An 18,367-nucleotide genomic window follows, 5' to 3' on the forward strand; every position below is an offset into this window, starting at 1 on the left:
AGGAGCTGAGACAGGCGTGCCTGGCAGAGGGCACAGCGTGAGCAGAAGGCAAGAGCCAGGAGAGAGTATGGCATAATCTGAGGCCTGGTGGTGTCCATTCTGGCTGGATGCAGCCAAGGCAGGGATCCTGTTTGGGCTGGGTTCCAAGAAGCAGGGCCTGGGCTAGGCCTCTTGTGTAAGTGGTTTTCTGGCGGTGGTGCTCTCAGGAGGAACTGGCCAGGGAAGCAGGTGAGGCAGGTAAAGGGGCCACGTGGAGATGGGGTCTCAGGCTGATCCCATGGGGAGCTCTGGAGTGGGTGTGTCCAGAGGCCAGGGAGCTGGGCTCTTACACCCCCAGCATCAGGCGGATGTAGATAGTCCCTTGCTTCCCAGGGAGCATGGGGGGAAGGAACCTGGAGGACACTGTCCCCATCAGCCAAGGGCAGTGCCTAGGGGACTGACAGGGTCTGTATGTGGGGGTGACAGCCTCTGCCTCAGACTCAGTCAGGAAAGGCTTTGCCTGCCAGGCAGAGGGTTTGGACGTTGCAGAGCTGTCAGGTTTTAAGTGATGGAGGGGTGCAATCAGATTAGTGCGCGAGAAGGTTCTGTGGCTGCAGGTGAGAGTGGGTTGGAGTAGGAGCAGAAAGCTGTTGAAGAAGCAAGGGGGAGAGATGCTGGAGGCTGCAGCTAGGGCAGCCTGGGACCCTGCAGCCACACAGTCGACATGTTCCAGGGACCCTCTCCCAGCCTGACCCCCAGCCCCCAGGGAAGGACTCACCCTTCCTTCCCCTCCTGCCCCCTGGAGATCTGTCACTTTCAGGGGAGGAGATGGCAGCCTGCTGGCCTTGTCTTACCCCTCCCTGGTTCGTGCCTCTTGGTTCTCTTCCAGAACGGGGAGGTGGAATGTTCCTTCACGCCATGTCCAGAACTGGACTGCCCCCGCGAGGAGTGGTGGCTGGGCCCTGGGCAGTGCTGCTATGCCTGCAGGGAACCCGTGCCCATGACAGGTGAGGGCCACCCAGCCTGCATCCCAGGCTGCACCCAGCACCAGGCCTGGAAGTGGAGAGGGGGGAGGCTGAACTTCACTTGCTGAAACTCTTTTGTGTGTATGTGTACACTTACATATCTGTAAGCATGTGTGTGTGTGTCTGTGAGTGAGTGTTTGTGTGCTTTAAGTTTGTATATGGGCAGCATCTGTGTGTGAGTTTGTGTCCATGTTGTCTGTGAGGGCTATCTATGTGTTTTATTGAGTATAATTGCTTTGCAGTGTTGTGTTAGTTTCTGCTGTATGATGAAGTCAATCAGCTATTTGTATACATATATCCCCTTTCCTCTTGGACCTCCCTCCCAGCCCACCCCCCATTCTACCCCTCTAGGACATCACAGAGCACTGAACTGAGCTCCCTGTGCTATGCAGAAGGTTCCCCCTAGTTATCTGTTTTACACCTGCTAGTATAGAAGGAAATGGCAACCCACTCCAGTGTTCTTGCCTGGAGAACCCCAGGGACGGAGGACCCTGGTAGGCCGCCGTCTATGGGGTCGCACAGAGTCGGACACGACTGAAGCGACTTAGCAGCAGCAGCAGCAGCAGTATAGACATACATACATGTCAGTGCCACTCTCCCAGCTTGCCCCGCCCTCCACTCGCACCCTGTGTCCACACGTCCGCTCTCTATGCCTGCCCTGGAAATAGGTTCATCTGTACCATTTTTCTGTGTTTGTGTCGTGAGTCTGTTGTACCCGTATGAGCGTGTCTCTGTGTGTGAATGGGTATCCTCATGGATATGTATGGACGTGTACCTTTGTGTGTGTGAACCCGTGTGTACCATGTGCATGCTGGGAGGGAAGAAATTGACTAACACGGGGAGCCAGGTGGCAGCTGCTGGGGCAGGTGACTGCATGGACACAGTGCAAGTGAGCAGAGGTGTCTGTCTGTCCTCACCGGGCGGTGCTGTGGGTCCCTCCGGCATCAAGGCCGCTCCTTGGCACTTCTGCCCACTCGTCCTTTCTCCCCCGCTGTCCCCCGCCAGGCTGCTCTCTCGATGACAACGGGGTTGAGTTTCCGGTTGGACAGATCTGGTCTCCCGGTGATCCCTGTGAGTTATGCATCTGCCAGGTGAATGACAACCTGCGCGCCTTCAGCTGCTTTCCCCGCCTCCCCGTCCCGGCCAGCACTGCTGCCTCTGCAGAAGCGGGCTACGTCAGGCCCTGTCCCCATCTCCCTTCCATGCTGTCAGCTCCTGTTTTTGTAGCAGAGCTGGGATCCAGGTTATTTTGTCCTCCGTAGATTTTCAGGACGGCAGAGCTTGGCAGTCTGTCATAAGAGTGGAATGTGATCCATGGTGCGTGTGAGGGGAGCCGCTGGCCTAAGGAGTCAGAACTAGGATTCCTGGGAGCAGGTTTTTCCTGGACAGGGGTAACAAAGGGAGCCAGGCAGCCCGAGGCCCAGTAGCTCAGGCCTTTTCTGTGCAACTGTGATGCTTCTTTCATTAACATCAATCCTATGACCTCACCTCTTCAGAAATGGATAAGGTGAGGGTGTGTGAGTTTGAGAGTCAGATCAACAGAAATGCAAACACAGCTATTTACCAGCGTAGTTGTTTTAGCTCCTGTTTGAGTACAGTAAAAGACGCTTACTCCTTGGAAGGAAAGTTATGACCAACCTAGATAGTATATTAAAAAGTAGAGACATTACTTTGCCAACAAAGGTCCGTCTAGTCAAGGCTATGGTTTTTCCAGTGGTCATGTATGGATGTGAGAGTTGGACTGTGAAGAAAGCTGATTGCCAAAGAATTGATGCTTTTGAATTGTGGTGCTGGAGAAGACTCTTGAGAGTCCCTTGGACTGCAAGGAGATCAATCCCGGGTGTTCATTGGAAGGACTGATGCTGAAGCTGAAACTCCAATACTTTGGCCACCTCATGCGACGAGTTGACTCACTGGAAAAGACTCTGATGCTGGGGGGGCTTGGGGGCAGGAGGAGAAGGGGATGACAGAAAATGAGATGGCTGGATGGCATCACTGACTCGATGGACATGAGTTTGAGTGAACTCCGGGAGTTGGTGATGGACAGGGAGGCCTGGCGAGCTGTGATTCATGGGGTTGCAAAGAGTTGGACACGACTGAGTGATTGAACTGAACTGAACTGGCTTTCCTTTCTACTTTAAAAAGTATAAAAAATTTTTTTTTTGTCTGCATCATCGGGCATCCGGGATCTTAGTTCCTGACCAGGGATCGAACCCATGCCCCCTGCAGTGGAAGTGACAAGTCTTAACCACTGGATCTCCAGAGAAGTCCCCAGTTTCCCCTCTACTTTGAAAGAATTTTTAGTCCCTTTGAACTTTATTTTTTAAAATGAGGTCCCTGTACTGGCTGTGGGCTTCCTAGGTGGTACTCGTGGTAGAGAACCTGCCTGCCAATGCAGGAGACGTAAAAGACGCTGGTTCAATCCCTAGGTTGGGAAAATCCCCTGGAGGAGGGAATGGCAACCCACTCCAGTATTCTTGCCTGGAGAATCCCATGGACAGAGGAGCCTGGCGGGCTACAGTCTATAGGGTTACAAAGAGTTGGACACGACTGAAGCGACTCAGCATGCACGCACGCACACACTGACTATGTCATTGGCATTGCTGGAGGGCCTGGTCGAACCTTGGTTCTAGCTGCCCAGGCCTTGGACTCAGCGTCTGCATTTTAATTCCTGGGTGACTTGGGTGCACGCCAGCTCGTGAGAACCACGGCCTTCACGTCCTCTTCATGCACCATTTGTTAAAAGGCCTTAGACTCTTACAAAACTTGAAAACACTTCGTTGGAATTAGAGTGGGGAGGAAAGTTACCTCCGCTGCCTTTTTTCTCCTTCAGGACTGATCTAGGGCACTCATATTACAAGAAAATCACACAAAACTTCAGCTTCTTTTGAAAGAAAAGAAACTGTGTACGGCGCTTTCATCTTCTGAAAGACATTTCCAGTGGAATAGCTTTCTATAAAAATAGGATTTGATTGTACTCCGTAGGTTTGGGGTGAGCCAGGGTTTCAGGGAAACGCTGAGAGAAGAATTTGGATGGGGTTGTGGCACAGCCTTGGCTGCTGGGGCAAGGGACGGGAAGCTGAGGAGACCAGAACCGCAGCTCTGACCTTCCCCCTCTGGGGTATGGGAAGGCTTTCTGGAAGGCTCAAGCCCCCTCTCCCAAGTAGCTGGTTCTCTTTGGGGGAACCCTGACACCTCGCAGCTGCATTGTGATACCCCTTAGGCCAGGTCCTGGCCAGTTCGCAGCACTGCCCTTTCTTGTGGGGGGCTGGCAGGGTGGAGTGGGGTGCGGGGGGTGGGGACTGGCGTGGCAAGTGGGGTCTTGGTGAAGTTATTCCTTCCTCCAGGCAGATGGCTCAGTGAGCTGCAAGAGGACAGACTGTGTGGATTCCTGTCCTCACCCGATTCGAATCCCCGGACAGTGCTGCCCAGACTGTTCGGCAGGTAATGTTCTGTCTTGGGGTGGGGGGTGGGGTTGGCATAGAACCCCCGGTCCCTGCATCCAGGCTCACCCTGCACCAGGCTTCTCTGTGCAAAGCATCACCCCTGCTTCATCTCTGCTCGTCCTTGCAACAAATCCATGGGCCAACCCCATTTTAGAGATGAGGAAACTGGGGCTCAGGGATGGAAAACAGTTTGCCCAAAGGAAGCTCCATCTGGGTGCTGGAAGCAGAGATGAAAATGTGCAGAGCTCGCAGCCTAGGTGGGATGATAAACGAACATTCCTGTGAGACAGTTGGAGAACAGGGAGAGGAAATTAAAGTGATCTTTTATACTTTAATAGTGCTTTTCACCTTTTCCATTATTTCACAAGTAACATTTTGTTACAGAACATTTAGAACAGACAGCAAAGGAAAAAATTAGAAAGCAGCCGTTACCACTTTTAACTTTGTGGTTTTGTCTTTCCAGTCTCTTTTCCTGATATAGCATCAGTATCTGTGTGTCTCTCTCTCTATGATGTATCTGTAACATATACCTATATATCTATCGTGTCATAGATATATAGCATATCGTAGATATATATTACATATTTTTTCTTTTCTCTTTTTTTTTTTACTGTGCCACACAGCTTGTGCAATCTTCAACCAGTGATTGAACCTGTACCCTTGATAGTGAAAACACAGCGTCCTAGCCACTGAACTGCCAGGGAGTTTCCTATATAATTTTTCTTATAAAATGTTTCTCTACTGTCCCATCACCTGCTTTTTTATACTTACTTGTGTGGGATAAAGGGGCTTCCCTAGTGGTTCAGATGGTAAAGAATCTGCCTGCAGTGCAGGAGACTCAGGCTCAGTTCCTGGGTTGGGAAGATCCGCTGGAGAAGAGCATGGCAACCCACTCCAGTGTTCTTGCTTGGAGAATCCCATGGACAGAGGAGCCTGGTGGGCTACAGCCCATGGGGTCACAAAGAGTCAGACATGACTGAGTGACTAACATGGGATAAATATCATCAAGGTGGCCCCCCTCAGGCGGGGTCTCTGCAGGCTTCGGGAAGCAGAGAGGGGAGCTGTGGGGGGCCCTCCTGGAGGGTGGGATTTGGGGTTTGGCTGAGTGCAGAGGAGCCGAAAGGGTGGCTGTGGCACACAGGTTGGTTGAGTCTCCGAGTCCATCCTGATCCTGCCTGGTGAGGGGTAGGAGGACAACCCCCTTGCCCATGTGAGAACCTGAAGTGAAGACACAGTGGTCCCTTTGCTGCATCCAGTGAGAAAAAAGTCAGCACCTGATCCAGGCGTGTGTTCTGTCCCTTCCCCCCTCCCCTGGGCAAGTGCCTGCAGAGCCCGTTGGCCTGACCTTTGCTGCCTAGAAAGGCCTTAGACTTTGGCCCTGGCGAAGACTGCACCCCCTCCTCTAGCACCCCCTCCCCCTGCCCGCGGCCAGCCCTCAACACGTTCTCTTGTCTGGCAGGCTGCACCTACACAGGCAGAATCTTCTACAACAACCAGACCTTCCCGTCCGTGCTGGACCCGTGCCTGAGCTGCATCTGCCTGGTACGACCGCCCTGACCTGGTCCCTGTCTGTAGAAGCTTCCCAGGAACTGCCACCAGCTCTTGAACTCTGGAGGCAAATATCCAGAGACTTCCAAGAGAACAGTTGCTTCTGGGTCATGGTGAAAGATGGCTCCCTCCAGCCCTGCCCAGGGTGAACCTTCACCCAAGGCCAGAGAAATGCTTTTACCCCTGCCCAGCAAACGTCCTCTGCTTCTGGGTGACCAGGGAGGGTCTGGGGGGGCCTTAAGGTATAAAATGTGGCCCAAGGTTCTCCATGACAGTGAAGGTGAGGAATGAAAACCCAGGACTCTGCACGGAATCTTTAATATTCTCACGTTTCTGAGCCCCTGCCATGTGCCAGTCCCTGAGCTCAACACAACCTCAGTTAATCCCCAGGGAATCCTACGTGGTGGGCACCACCGCCGTCCCCAGCTGCTGGGTGAGAAAACCAGGCACAGAGAGGCAGTCATTTGCTCAAGACTCCACAAGTAGTCAAGTGAGGTGCCAGGAATCGATCCTAGCAACCTGGATCTCTTTCAGAAAGCACCTGTTTACCCTAAGCCATATCACCTAGGCCATATCTCAGTCTAAATGACAGGAGTATCGTTTGGTATTTGGAAAATGGAAAAAATAAGCCCTTACTGCTTGTCATGCTGGATATGTTTCATGCCGATGAGGCTTCTTTGTTGATGGTGGTCTGCTGAAAAAGATTGATACGTTTGGGGTGAACATCCCTGGCCTCTGGGTGACCCTGTTCATTCATAGCCATTTACTTTGGGGAGCTTTGACTTCTGGGTCCTTTCTCCTAAATTAGAAAAAATTAATTAGTTTATCTTTGGTTGCGCTGGGTCTTTGCTGCTGCCCGTGGGCTTTCTCTAGTTGCGGTGAGCAGGGGCTAGTCCTGTTGCAGCGCATGGACTTCTCCATGTGGTGGCTTCTCTTGTTGCAGGGCACGGGCTCTAGGCACACAGGCTTCAGTAGTTGCAGCACACGGGCTCAGTAGTTGCGGTGCATGAGCTTAGTTGCTCCGAGGCGTGTGGATTCTTCCAGGATTAGGGATCGAGCCCATGCACCCTACATTGGTAGGCAGATTCTTATCCACTGAGCCACCAGGGAAGTCCTTCCTAAGTTCTGGGTGCTCAGCTTCCCTGGGCGGTTCATGACTTGTTCAAGAGGTACCTGTTGACAGATGAGCTCTCAGGGCAAGGACGGGCCCTTGGCCCCAGGGTGCTTGCGTTCGAGCAGGAGGACAGGCCCCTACTCAGTCTGTCCCCTCACCATGGACCCCTAGCCTGACCTTGGTGGTTCCAATGGGCACTCAACGGCTATGTGGTCTGTCATTCCTGAGTGTCCCTTCAGCCCCCAGAACAAAGGGCCTTGCGAGTTTTCTGTGTCCTGCAGCTGGGCTCTGTGGCCTGCTCGCCCGTGGACTGCCCCATCACCTGCTCCTACCCTTTCCACCCTGATGGGGAGTGCTGTCCAGTGTGCCAAGGTGAGTGGGACCAGCTGCCCCGCTTCCAGGACTCCCTGGTGGGCCTTGACTCTCACGGCCCCTGTCTCTTCTGCCCCCTACAGACTGCAACTTCGAGGGGAGGAAGGTGGGGAATGGCCAGGTGTTCACCTTGGACGATGAGCCCTGTACCCAGTGCATATGCCAGGTGAGCTGGCCCTGGGGACCCCGGAGCTGCCCAGCCGGGGCTGCTTCTAGCCTTTAGTCCCTTTGCCAAACCTGGGGCCTCTTAGCCAGTGTACGCCCGTCCTCCGCCTGCCGTTTTGCAGCTTTAATTACCCGTGGGAATACCTTGGGGTTTGACGGTATCCTCTGCCTGTGTAGTTTTCTTAAGGTGGCCCCGCCGGGTCTGGCTTCACCTGTTCAGGTGAGGATCAGGCCCTGCAGCTTCTGCCCGAGATGTTTCCGTGGGTCCAGCTGCTGGTGTGAGAGTTCCTCGAGGGTGCTGCTCTGGGCAGATGAGATGCTCTGGGCTTCTCACCTGTCTCCTTCTGTTTCCCCAGCTGGGAGAAGTTACCTGCGAGAAGGTGTCCTGCCAGCAGGCCTGCTCGGACCGCACCATGCCCCGCAGGGACTGCTGCTCCTCCTGTCCAGGTAGGCGGGCCTCTGTGACCTGGAGTCTCACCACTGTCTTTTTTCCACTCTGCACTTCTCAGAAACACAGAACTTGTACCGGGCTGGATGTGACAAACCCAGGCTCAGAGAGGGAATGTGGCCCACCTGAGGTCACACAGCTGGCTCGTGGTGCGCCCGGGCCCACTCCTGGGCTTGCTGATCCGTGTGCTGACCTGCGTCGGTGCTTTTTATCCTACACTGTGCCGTGCCATCAGACGACTCTGTTTACTGTTCCTTTCTTTTCATTTCCTCCTTTCTGAGTCTCTTCCCCTGCTTTCTCTTTTTTTCTTTGTACTTCTTCTTTTTTTCCCTCTGTTTTCTAAATCCTTTCTCTAAAAATTAAAATTTAGGAACTGAATCAGTTTTGCGGAAGAATAGTTGCTAATATGTATTGAGGGAAAGGTTGGGGGCGGGAGGAGAAGGGGACGACAGAGAATGAGATGGCTGGATGGCATCACCGACTCTGTAGACATGAGTTTGAGTGAACTCCGGGAGTTGGTGATAGACAGGGAGGCCTGGCGTGCTGTGATTCATGGGGTCGCGGAGAGTCGGACACGACTGAGCGACTGAACTGAACTGAACTGAACTGAACCCTTTATTTATCAGGGAACATCATATATTATTTTTTTTTTAATTAATATATAATTGACACAGCACCTGATATTTGTTTCAGGTGTACGACATAATGATTTGATATTTTGTATATTGTGAAAAGATCACCAGAGGAAGTCTAGTGAATGTCTCCCTACACACAGTTACAATGTTTTTCTTGTGATGAGAACTTCTAAGATCTAATCTCTTAGCAACTTTCAAATATAATATTTCAATACAATATCATTAACCATAGTTATATTGTACATTACATCACCATGACTTACTTATTTCATAACTGAAAATTTGCACCTTCTGATCATCTTCACCCATTGTCCCCATCCCTCACCTCCCATCTCTGTCAGCCACCGATCTGTTCTCTGTGAGCCTAGCTTTTTAAAAATGATTCCATATATAAGGGAAATTATATGATATTTATCTTCTCTGATATATTCATTTAGCATAATACTTTCTAGATCCATCCATATTGTAGCAAATAGTAAGATTTCTTTCTTTTCTGTTGTTGAGTAATATTCCATTATATATATTAATATAAGTATATTATATAAATATATATGTAAGTATTTATATAAATATATGTATAGACCCTGATGCTGAGAAAGACTGAAGGCAGGAGGAGAAGGGGATGACAGAGAATGAGATGGTTGGATGACATCACTGACTTGATGGACATGAGTTTCAGTGAACTCAGGAGATGGTGAAGGACAGGGAAGCCTGGTATGCTGCAGTCCATGGGGTTGCAGAGTTGGACACGACTGAGCGACTGAACTGAACTGATATATATATGCACACACCACATACTTATCCGTCTTTATCTACTGATGGATACTTAGGTTATTCCCATATCTTGGCTATTGAAATACTACTGCAATGAATCTGGAGGTACATATATCTTTTTGAATTCCGTTCCGTTCCGTTCAGTCGCTCATTCGTGTCCGACTCTTTGCAACCCCGTGGACTGTAGCCTACCAGGCTTCTCCGTCCATGGGATTCTCCAGGCAAGAATACTGGAGTGGGTTACCATTTCCTTCTCCAGGGGATCTTCCTGACCCAGGGATCGAACCCGGGTCTCCCGCATTGGAGGCAGACGCTTTAACCTCTGAGCCACCAGGGAAGCCCATATCTTTTTGAATTAGAGTTTTCATTTTCTTTGGATACATACCCAGGCATAGGCTTCACTGGTAGCATAGCAGGTAAAGAATGCACCTGCAATGCAGGAGATTTGAGTTCGATCCCTGGTTGGGATGATCCCCTGGAGGAGGGCATGGCAACCCACTGCAGTATTCTTGCCTGGAGAATCCCCATGGACAGAGGAGCCTGGCGGGCTGCAGTCCACAGGGTTGCAAAGAGTCAGACATGACTGAGCGACTGAGCACGCACGCATACTCGGGTGTGGGATTGCTAAACCTCCATACTGTTTAACGCAATGGCTATACCAGTTTCTGTACCAGTTTACATTCCCACCAACAGTGCATGAGGGCTCTCTTTTCTCCACATCCTCACCAGTGCTTATCTGTCTTTGTGACAATAGCCATTCTAACAGGTGTGAGGTGGCATCTCATTGTGGTTTTGATTTGCATTTCTGCGATGACTGGTTATGTTGATTATCTTTTTGTGTGCATGCTGGCCATCTGTCTGCTTTCATACGTGTGTTGTTTCATCCCCTGTTCACAGCAAGTCTTTGTGATAGGTCCTCTTGTGTGTGTAAGTCGCTTCGGTTGTATCTGACTCTTTGCAACCCTATGGATTGTAGCCCACCAGGCTCCTCTGTCCATGGGATTCTCCAGGCAAGAATACTGGTGGGTTGCCATGCCCTCCTCCAGGGCTTCTTCCCGACCCAGAGCTCGAACCCATGTCTCTTTCATCTCTGGCATTGGTAGATGGGCTCTTTACCACTTGCCACCTGGGAAGGCCCATAGGCACTCTTAGCATCCCCATTTTCCAGGTGAGGATGCTGAGGCACAGAGAGATGAAGTGAGGGGCTCAGGGTCACACAGCTGGTTGGCAGTAGAGCCGGGATTTGGGCCCAGAGTCAATGCTTTTAGCTACTCTGCTGCATTAACTCCTGGACATTATTATGAACTCTGTGTCATGAGTGTTCATCCATGTAGATCTTTTTGCAGAAGTATAAATGAGATGTGGACATCCTACTGTAACACGTGCCTGTGTGCATGCTAAGTTGCTTCAACTGTATGAACTGTAGCCTGCCGGGCTCCTCTGTCCACGGGATTCTCCAGGCAAGAATACTGGATGGGTTGCCATGCCTTCTTTCAGAGGATTGTCCTGATCCAGGGACTGAACTCACATCTCTTATGTCTCCTGCATTGACAGACGAGTTCTTTACCACTAGGAGCCACCACACAGTTTCAAAGAATTCATGTATCCCACAGTTGGCCATTTAAAAAGTTCCTGAATGTTGTGGTTTGCTTACCCCTTGCGGTTTTGGTTGACATTTAGGTGGTTTTCTTCTTCTTCTTTTTCTATCCATAATGGACCTACTGTGAAATATCTTTGGTCAGACACTACTTTTTCCCAAATTTTGTGAGTTATGTTCAGACCCCGTGGTTAATAGGTGGAGTAACTGTGTCACAGGGTGTCAGGAGTGGTTTGGTGATTCCCACGACATGACAGCATGTTACCAGATGGGGTTCTGGAGAAAGAGGAAGCTTACAGAGATGGATGTAACTGGTTCCCCATTTACCCACCAACTCTACACTGTGTGTTTTGAATTTAATTTTTCCAGTTTATCATGTCCGTAGAGTACCTTACATGTGGCTATATTGCACTTTTTTAAACTTCCAGGAGGACAGTGAATTTTTCCACGGATTTGTGACCTGAATTTCCTCTTGTATAAAAGACCTCATTAACTCCTTTGACCTTTTGAAGAGGACATTCTGTATTTAGAGCAGCTCTTCAGATCTGTGGATGAGCAGCTGGTGTCAGGACTGGTGGGATTGGAAACATTCTGATCCTGAACAATCATTAAGTTGGGAACTGTTGAGCTGATGGCTATTATCCCCCCCAAGTTCTAGAGACTAATCATTAGCTAAAGTGCAAGGCGGTGTATGGAGCATTTTATGTGTATTGGTTCATTTAAATGCCCCAAGAATGTTTCATGTATTTTGCTGTTCAGTCACTGTCGTGTCCGACTCTGTGCACACCAGGCTTCCCTGTCCTTCACTGTCTCCCCGAGCTTGCTCAGACTCATGTCCATTGAGTCAGTGATGCCATCTGACCATCTCATCCTCTGTTGTCCTCTGTCCTCCTCCCTTCTATCTTTCCCAGCATCAGGGTCTTTTCCTATGAGTTTGCTCTTTGCATCAGGTGGCCAAAGTATTGGAGTATTCAGCATCAGTCCTTCCAATGAATATTCAGGGTTGATTTCCTTTAGGACTGACTGGTTTGATCTCCTTGCTGTCCAAGGGACCTCAAGAGTTTTCTCCAGCACCACAGTTCAATTCTTTGGTGCTCAACCTTCTTTATGGTCCAACTCGGACATCCATACATGACTACTGGAAAAAACATAGCTTTGGCTATATGGACCTTTGTCAGCAAAGTTCATGTATGGGTGCTCTTATTATCTCCATTTTGCAGATAGGGAGGTGGAGACTCAGAGAAGTTAAGTTTCTGTCTTTTTTTTTTTTAAATTATTTATTTATTTTTTTGGCCATGCCACCAGGACTTCCTTGGTAGCTCAGACAGTAAGGAGTCTGCCTGCAATGCGGAAGACCTGGGTTCCATCTCTGGGTTGAGAAGATCCCCTGGAGAAGGAAATGGCAACCCACGCCAGTATTCTTCCCTGGAAAATCCCGTGGATGGAGGAGCCTGGCGGGCTACAGTTCCTGGGGTTGCAAAGAGTCGGACACGACTGAGCGACTTCACTTTCTTTACTTTCTTTCTTTACCCAGCCTGTAGGGTCTTAGCTCCCCAACCAGGGATCAGACCTGGGCCCCCAGCAGCAAAGTTGCCGAGTCCTAATTGCTGGATGGCCAGGGGATTCCCAAGTTTCTGTCTTTAGGGCCACGCTGCAGGCAATGGTGTCCTCAGCCTTGGGGCCAGGCCTCTGAGTCCTCGCTCCCTGCTCAGGTCCGTCCTGCTCTGTAGCCGCCTGATGGGGAATCAGGCCCAAAGAGGCGCGATGCAGGGCCCTCCCACCTCCTTCTCCTTCACCTGCCTCAGCGGCATTCACCGCTTCCTAATGAGATGGATGTTTAAGGAGAAACTGCTGTTTATTGAAATACAAGGTGAATTGTTTCTTTTTGATAATTAAAAAAAGAAACACAGCTTACTTGAGATATAATACACACACCATACAGGTAACACACTCAAAGTACACAACTCAGTGGTTTTTGGTAGAGTTGTGTGATTGTCCTTCTGATGGTTTATAATATATATGTATTTATATATATGAGAGTCCCTTGGACTGCAAGGAAATCCAACCAGTCCATTCTAAAGATCAGTCCTGGGTGTTCATTGGAAGGACTGATGCTAAAGCTGAAGCTCCAGTACTTTGGCTACCTCATGCGAAGAGTTGTCTCCCTGGAAAAGACTATGATGCTGGGAGGGATTGGGGGCAGGAGGAGAAGGGGACGACAGAGAATGAGATGGCTGGATGGCATCACTGACTCGATGGACGTGAGTTTGAGTGAACTCCGGGAGTTGGTAATGGACAGGGAGGCCTGGTGTGCTGTGATTCATGGGGTCGCAAAGAGTCGGACATGACTGAGTGACTGAACTGAACTGAATTGATGTGTATGTATTTATATATATATGTATTTATGTATTTATAAATATTTGTATTTATATACACACACACACATATTTGTATTTATTTAATTGAGGTATAGTTGATTAGGCCTTCCCTGGTGGCTCAGATGGTAAAGAATCTGCCCTGCAGTACAGGAAATCTGGGTTCGATCCCTGTCAGGGAGATCCCCTGGAGAAACGAATGATTTCCCACTCCCATATTCTTGCCTGAAGAATCCCATGGACAGAGGAGCCTGGTGGGCTATAGTCCATGTGGTCACAAAGAGTTGGACACGACTGAGTGACCAACACTTCATAGTCGATGTACAATATTATATAAGTTTCAGGTTTACAACATGGTGATTCACAGTTGTTAAAAGGTATCTCTCGATGATTTTTAAAATTTAATCGTCCCAATTTTTAATGAGTTTGCCAGCCTCTGTCTCCTCCCTTGATCATACCTTTTTCCAGTAGTTTTTATTCCTTCCACCGTGGATTAAGTCCTTATGATGCACTGGACTCCAGGTTGAGAGTCAAAAAATGACTATTTTTTAGTAGACTTTTTTTTTTAGAGCATTTTTAGATTCAGAGCAAAATCAAGCAGAAGGTTACAGAGAGCTTCCCATGTACCTACCTCCTGCCATCCCCCAGGCACAGTGCCACCCGCACCCCCCCACCATGGTCAACATCCCCCACCAGACGGTGCCCTTGCTACAACTGATGAACCCACTCTGACACACATTTGTCACCTGAAGCCCATGGTTTACATCCGGGTCTAGGTGAGCCTCTCAGGCTCCGTTTCACTCAGTCCTCACTGGATGGCTTCTGTGGTCATCACTGTTATTATGAAGCCCATTTTACAGATGAGGAAATGGAGGTTCAGGGAGTTAAGAGCCTTACACAAGGTCACACAGCCAGTGCCTTTGGGGCACTGCCTCTTTCTGTTCATGGTTCCTCTTGGGTCTTCACTTCCTGGAGGCAGGAGCTGGCAAGTCCCCCTCCCCTCTGGGCCCCCAACTGTGCGAGGACCCTCAGAGGACACATACCCGGCATCTCCCGGGGCAGCTCATGTCGGACCTGCCTCAGGGAGAACCACTGTGCATCTTCTCGCCCTCGTCTCTCTCTCTAGAGTCCCTGGAGGAGAGCCAGGCACTCTCCCCTCGTGGAGACGTGGAGCTCAGCAAAGCAGCCCGGAGCCCCCGTGGAGACCCCAAGGCCCCCGTCAACTGCAGCTCCTGCCCAGGGCCCCCAGCGATGGCCCCTCAGAGGCCAGCGCTCCAGCTCCTCCAGCTCCTCCTGAGAACGAACCTGTCTAACACCCAGACTTTACCTGTGAGCCCCTCAGGAGCCCAGGCCTCACCCTCACCGTCTTTGAGGCCAGTGGGGCCTGGGGCCTCCCAGCCTCCTAAGCCCTCATCGGGGCCTCCGATCCCTCCAGGAGCCTCCTCTCTACCTCCGGCCTCTCCCAGGGCTCCCGGACCACCTGCTTTGACTCCAGCGCTCCCATCCTCCGCCTCCGGGCCCCACTCAGCATCCAGACGGCCTTCTCTGCCTGCCGCTGACCCTCATGGAGCCTCTGCCCTTTCCACGATGGGCCCCGGCGCCTCAGAGACCCCCGTCACTGCCCTCAGGCCTCACAGGCCCTCTCCAGCCACCTCCAGACTCTCTGCAGCCCTCGTGGCCACAGCCAGCCCCAGCCCCCCGCAGCCCACCCTGGGGACCTCACAGGAGGAGGAGTCCACGGTGTAAGCAGGCCTCCATTTTAGGGTCATGCCCGGGACACGCGGGACAGAGAAGGCTCTGCTGGCGGCTCTGGGAGCTTGCAGGGCTGCTCTGGGGACCAACGAGGCTGCTGATCCTGCAGGACTCCTGGCAGGGCTGGAAAATCCTCAGGGCCTGATGTAGCCTTGTTCCCAGGAAGCATTTGGGATGTGTTGTGAGAATCCAGCAACGTGTTCTCCATGGTCAGCATCCTGCCTGGACCACAGCCCGCCTGTCTTTTGAGAAAGGTTGGGGCAGTTGAGTCTCTGCCCTGGAGGAGGAGGAGGGTCCGAAGGGCCTCGGATTCCACTGGGATTGTGCTCCCAGCCACCTCACCTGGGGTTTCCTGATTAAAATCAGTCTGGTCTCCCACAGGCTGCCTGGCTCATTCACTTCTTGCCTTTGGAAAGGGAGAAGTCACTGCCTCATCACTGCCAAGCCCATGGGGAATGAACTAGCACCCACCTCAACCCCCAGCTTGGGAGGAAAGCCTGCGTGGGCCTGGGGCTGGATTGGGAGGGGTCTTAGGTGAGTGCCTGGTGACCTTTGATTCTGGGGGGCTTCTAAAGTGAGGAGGGGGAAAGAGATGGAGAGGGCTTTGCAGGGTGGGTTCCCTGGGAGGGAGCCTCTGAGATGGAGTAGGAGGTGGGTGGAGTCTTAGGGCCGGCGCTCAGCTTTAACATCTCTGGGTGCGAGGGAGGGAAGCAGGAGCCTGAGGGGGTGGGGCTGGGCAGTGCCAAGGTCTCAGCCAACCCTCTGTGGAGCTCTGAGGCTGAGATGGCCCTCAGAGTTGTCCTGAGTTGGAGCAAGGGGACAGGGCTTCGTGCTTCCATGTTGACCAGTAATTCTGTCTGGGCTGCTCCCGGAAAGGGGCGTCAGCCAGGGCAGTTCCCTGTGAGGGCTGGTGGCCCGGAGCTGCCACCCAACAACCTTCGTTCCAACTCGGGGAGTAAATGTGTCCATCCTGAAGGGGTACTGCAGCCCAATTTCCGTGACAGAAAGAGGACGGTGCTGTCCTTGATGGGGAGAAGTGAGATGGGGGTGGAAGACAGAGAACTACACTGTCACCGAGTCACCAGCTTGCTACCTCTGGAACCCAAGAAGACTGCATAATCACCCGCAGCTCCCGGTGCATGGGCCCCACTTGTACTGGCCCAGGCCACCCTCCCATTGGCTCTTCTCTGCCCTGCTGTTCACCATGTATCCCAGGAGGAGGATTCCCGGTGGTTATTGACTGCAAAGGCCATCTGGGGGTATCCAGCCCCGATGTTGGTGTAGTTTAGTCGCTATGTCGTGTCCAACTCTTTTGTGACCCCCTGCCAGGCTCCTCTGTCTATGGGATTTCTCAGGCAAGAATACTAGAGAAGGGAGTAATTTCCTTCTCCAGGGAGTCTTCCCTACCCAGGAATTGAACCTGTGTCTCCTGTATTGCAGGTGGATTCTTTACCATCTGAGCCACCAGGGAAGCCCTCATGTTAGTGTAAAGTGAAGTCGCTTAGTCGTGTCTGACTCTTTGCTACCCCATGGACTGTAGCCTACCAGGCTCCTCTGTCCATGGGATTTTCCAGGCAAGAATACTGGAGTGGGTTGCCATTTCCTTCTCCAGGGGATCTTCCCAATCCAGGGATCAAACCCAGGCCTCCCGCATTGCAGGCAGATGCTTTAACCTCTGCGCCACCAGGGAAGCCCTATGTTAGTGTAAGGAAGTGTCCTAATCCAAGCAGGGTGGCAGGAATAATGAATTTGGAATTAGGAGCCTGAAAACCAAAGACTTTAGAGATGCAAAGGACTTAGAGGCCATCAAGTGCAGTGAGATCCAAAATGTGTGGTGGAATGAGGTCTGGGGTACCATGAAACCCAGGTTTGAGCCCTACATTCTGACTCGCCATGGGACCTGAGCTCTTCATTCCCTGTCTGTATAATGGGATTATGACAGTCCATCCTCCTGGAGTTGGGATGGTTGCATGTGACACAGACGCCACATGTCTCTGTGGTGGTGACCTTGTGCCACCTGCCGAGCTTCACGATGCCGCCTGGGATCTAATTTCAGGATGAGAGTGCAGAACACTGGCTGCCCCTCCTCAGGCAAGCCAGCTGTCAACATGGTAGAGGCTCAAAGTCAGTGCCAGCTTTCTCATCATTATCCCTGTATTCAACAAAGGATGCAATTCAAGTTTTAGTACTAGTCTTCCCTGTCCAGAACACTCAAGTATAATAAATGGTATTCATTTTGAACATAAAAAAAAAAAAGGCTGGGGGATGGGGGAGTGGGAGGACAGCTGTGAACACTTCCTCCAAGTTGGTTTAAGTATAAAAGCATGCTTATTTGAGACTCCTCCATCCCCTACTTAACAGCTGAGACCACAGAGGCCCAGAGAGGTCAGGAGAGTGTCCTAAGGTTGCACAGATTAGGAAGGCTGAGCTGGGAGGAGGGCCCAGGCTTCTGACTCCCAGTCTGGGCTTTTTTCCTTTGCGTGACATTTTGTTGGCTTCTTCTGTTGGTGTTGCAGAGAGGCAGTTGATGGCTGCACTTTATGCAAGGGTGCTGTGACCCCCTTGTCTTAGTTTGAGCTCTGTGAGAGCAGACCCAGAGAGAGACTGGGTAAGGGTCACTGCCCTGGAGGTGATCCCAGGGAGCATGGTGGGGATGAGGGGCAGGGGAGAGAAGGGAAGACAGCCAGGCAGCTTTTGTTAGAGAGTGAGTCTCTGCTGTGGGCCAATGGCACCCTGTCCTTCCGTGGACCTGCTGGGAGGTTGAGTAGCACACGCTTCAGAATTGTCCCCCAAAGCCCTGAGGATGTCACTCTTGTCCCTCTTTTGCTCTTGGGCTGTCTGCTCCCCAGTGAGTCCAGCTGTCCCCACCCAAGGACCATGCCTGCCTCCTGTCTGCTTGCTCCCGGGCCTAAGAAGGCCTGGCAGGGGGAAAGGGAAGGAGGAAGTGCAGGACCTGTCGGCAGAGCACTCCACCCCCTGGGCCAGGGCTCTTACTGCCCACACTGTGGTCACCACAGTCCCTTCTCAGGACCCCTGGGGTGGGAGGCTCGTGCTCTCCCCGCCCCTTGTGGGCAGGCAGTGCCAATTGATACATGTGGGGAGGCCTTGGCAGGGCTTGGTAAGAGCATGCTCTGCTG

General features: G+C 51.5%; 1 protein-coding gene across 2 annotated transcripts in view; it reads left to right on the forward strand.

The window, feature by feature from the left end:
* The window catches only part of VWCE (von Willebrand factor C and EGF domains), a 32,231-nt gene extending 16,623 nt beyond the window's left edge, over nucleotides 1–15,608 (forward strand). Inside the window, exons 13-20 of one of the 2 annotated variants that reach the window (XM_055415796.2) lie at nucleotides 869–986; nucleotides 2,010–2,095; nucleotides 4,352–4,448; nucleotides 5,910–5,992; nucleotides 7,352–7,484; nucleotides 7,568–7,650; nucleotides 8,006–8,096; nucleotides 14,605–15,608. In XM_055415796.2, coding sequence (XP_055271771.2) covers nucleotides 869–986; nucleotides 2,010–2,095; nucleotides 4,352–4,448; nucleotides 5,910–5,992; nucleotides 7,352–7,484; nucleotides 7,568–7,650; nucleotides 8,006–8,096; nucleotides 14,605–15,224 — 1,311 coding nt within the window. In that variant the 3' untranslated portion in view covers nucleotides 15,225–15,608. The remainder of the gene's footprint in view (nucleotides 1–868; nucleotides 987–2,009; nucleotides 2,096–4,351; nucleotides 4,449–5,909; nucleotides 5,993–7,351; nucleotides 7,485–7,567; nucleotides 7,651–8,005; nucleotides 8,097–14,604) is intronic. The other variant, XM_055415797.2, reaches the window with a different exon arrangement.
* The last annotated feature ends 2,759 nt before the right edge of the window (nucleotides 15,609–18,367 follow it).

Source organism: Moschus berezovskii, chromosome 25 (assembly GCF_049115385.1).
Source record: "Moschus berezovskii isolate FMDL1 chromosome 25, NW_MosBer_1.0, whole genome shotgun sequence".
Taxonomy (NCBI): Eukaryota; Metazoa; Chordata; class Mammalia; order Artiodactyla; family Moschidae; genus Moschus; species Moschus berezovskii.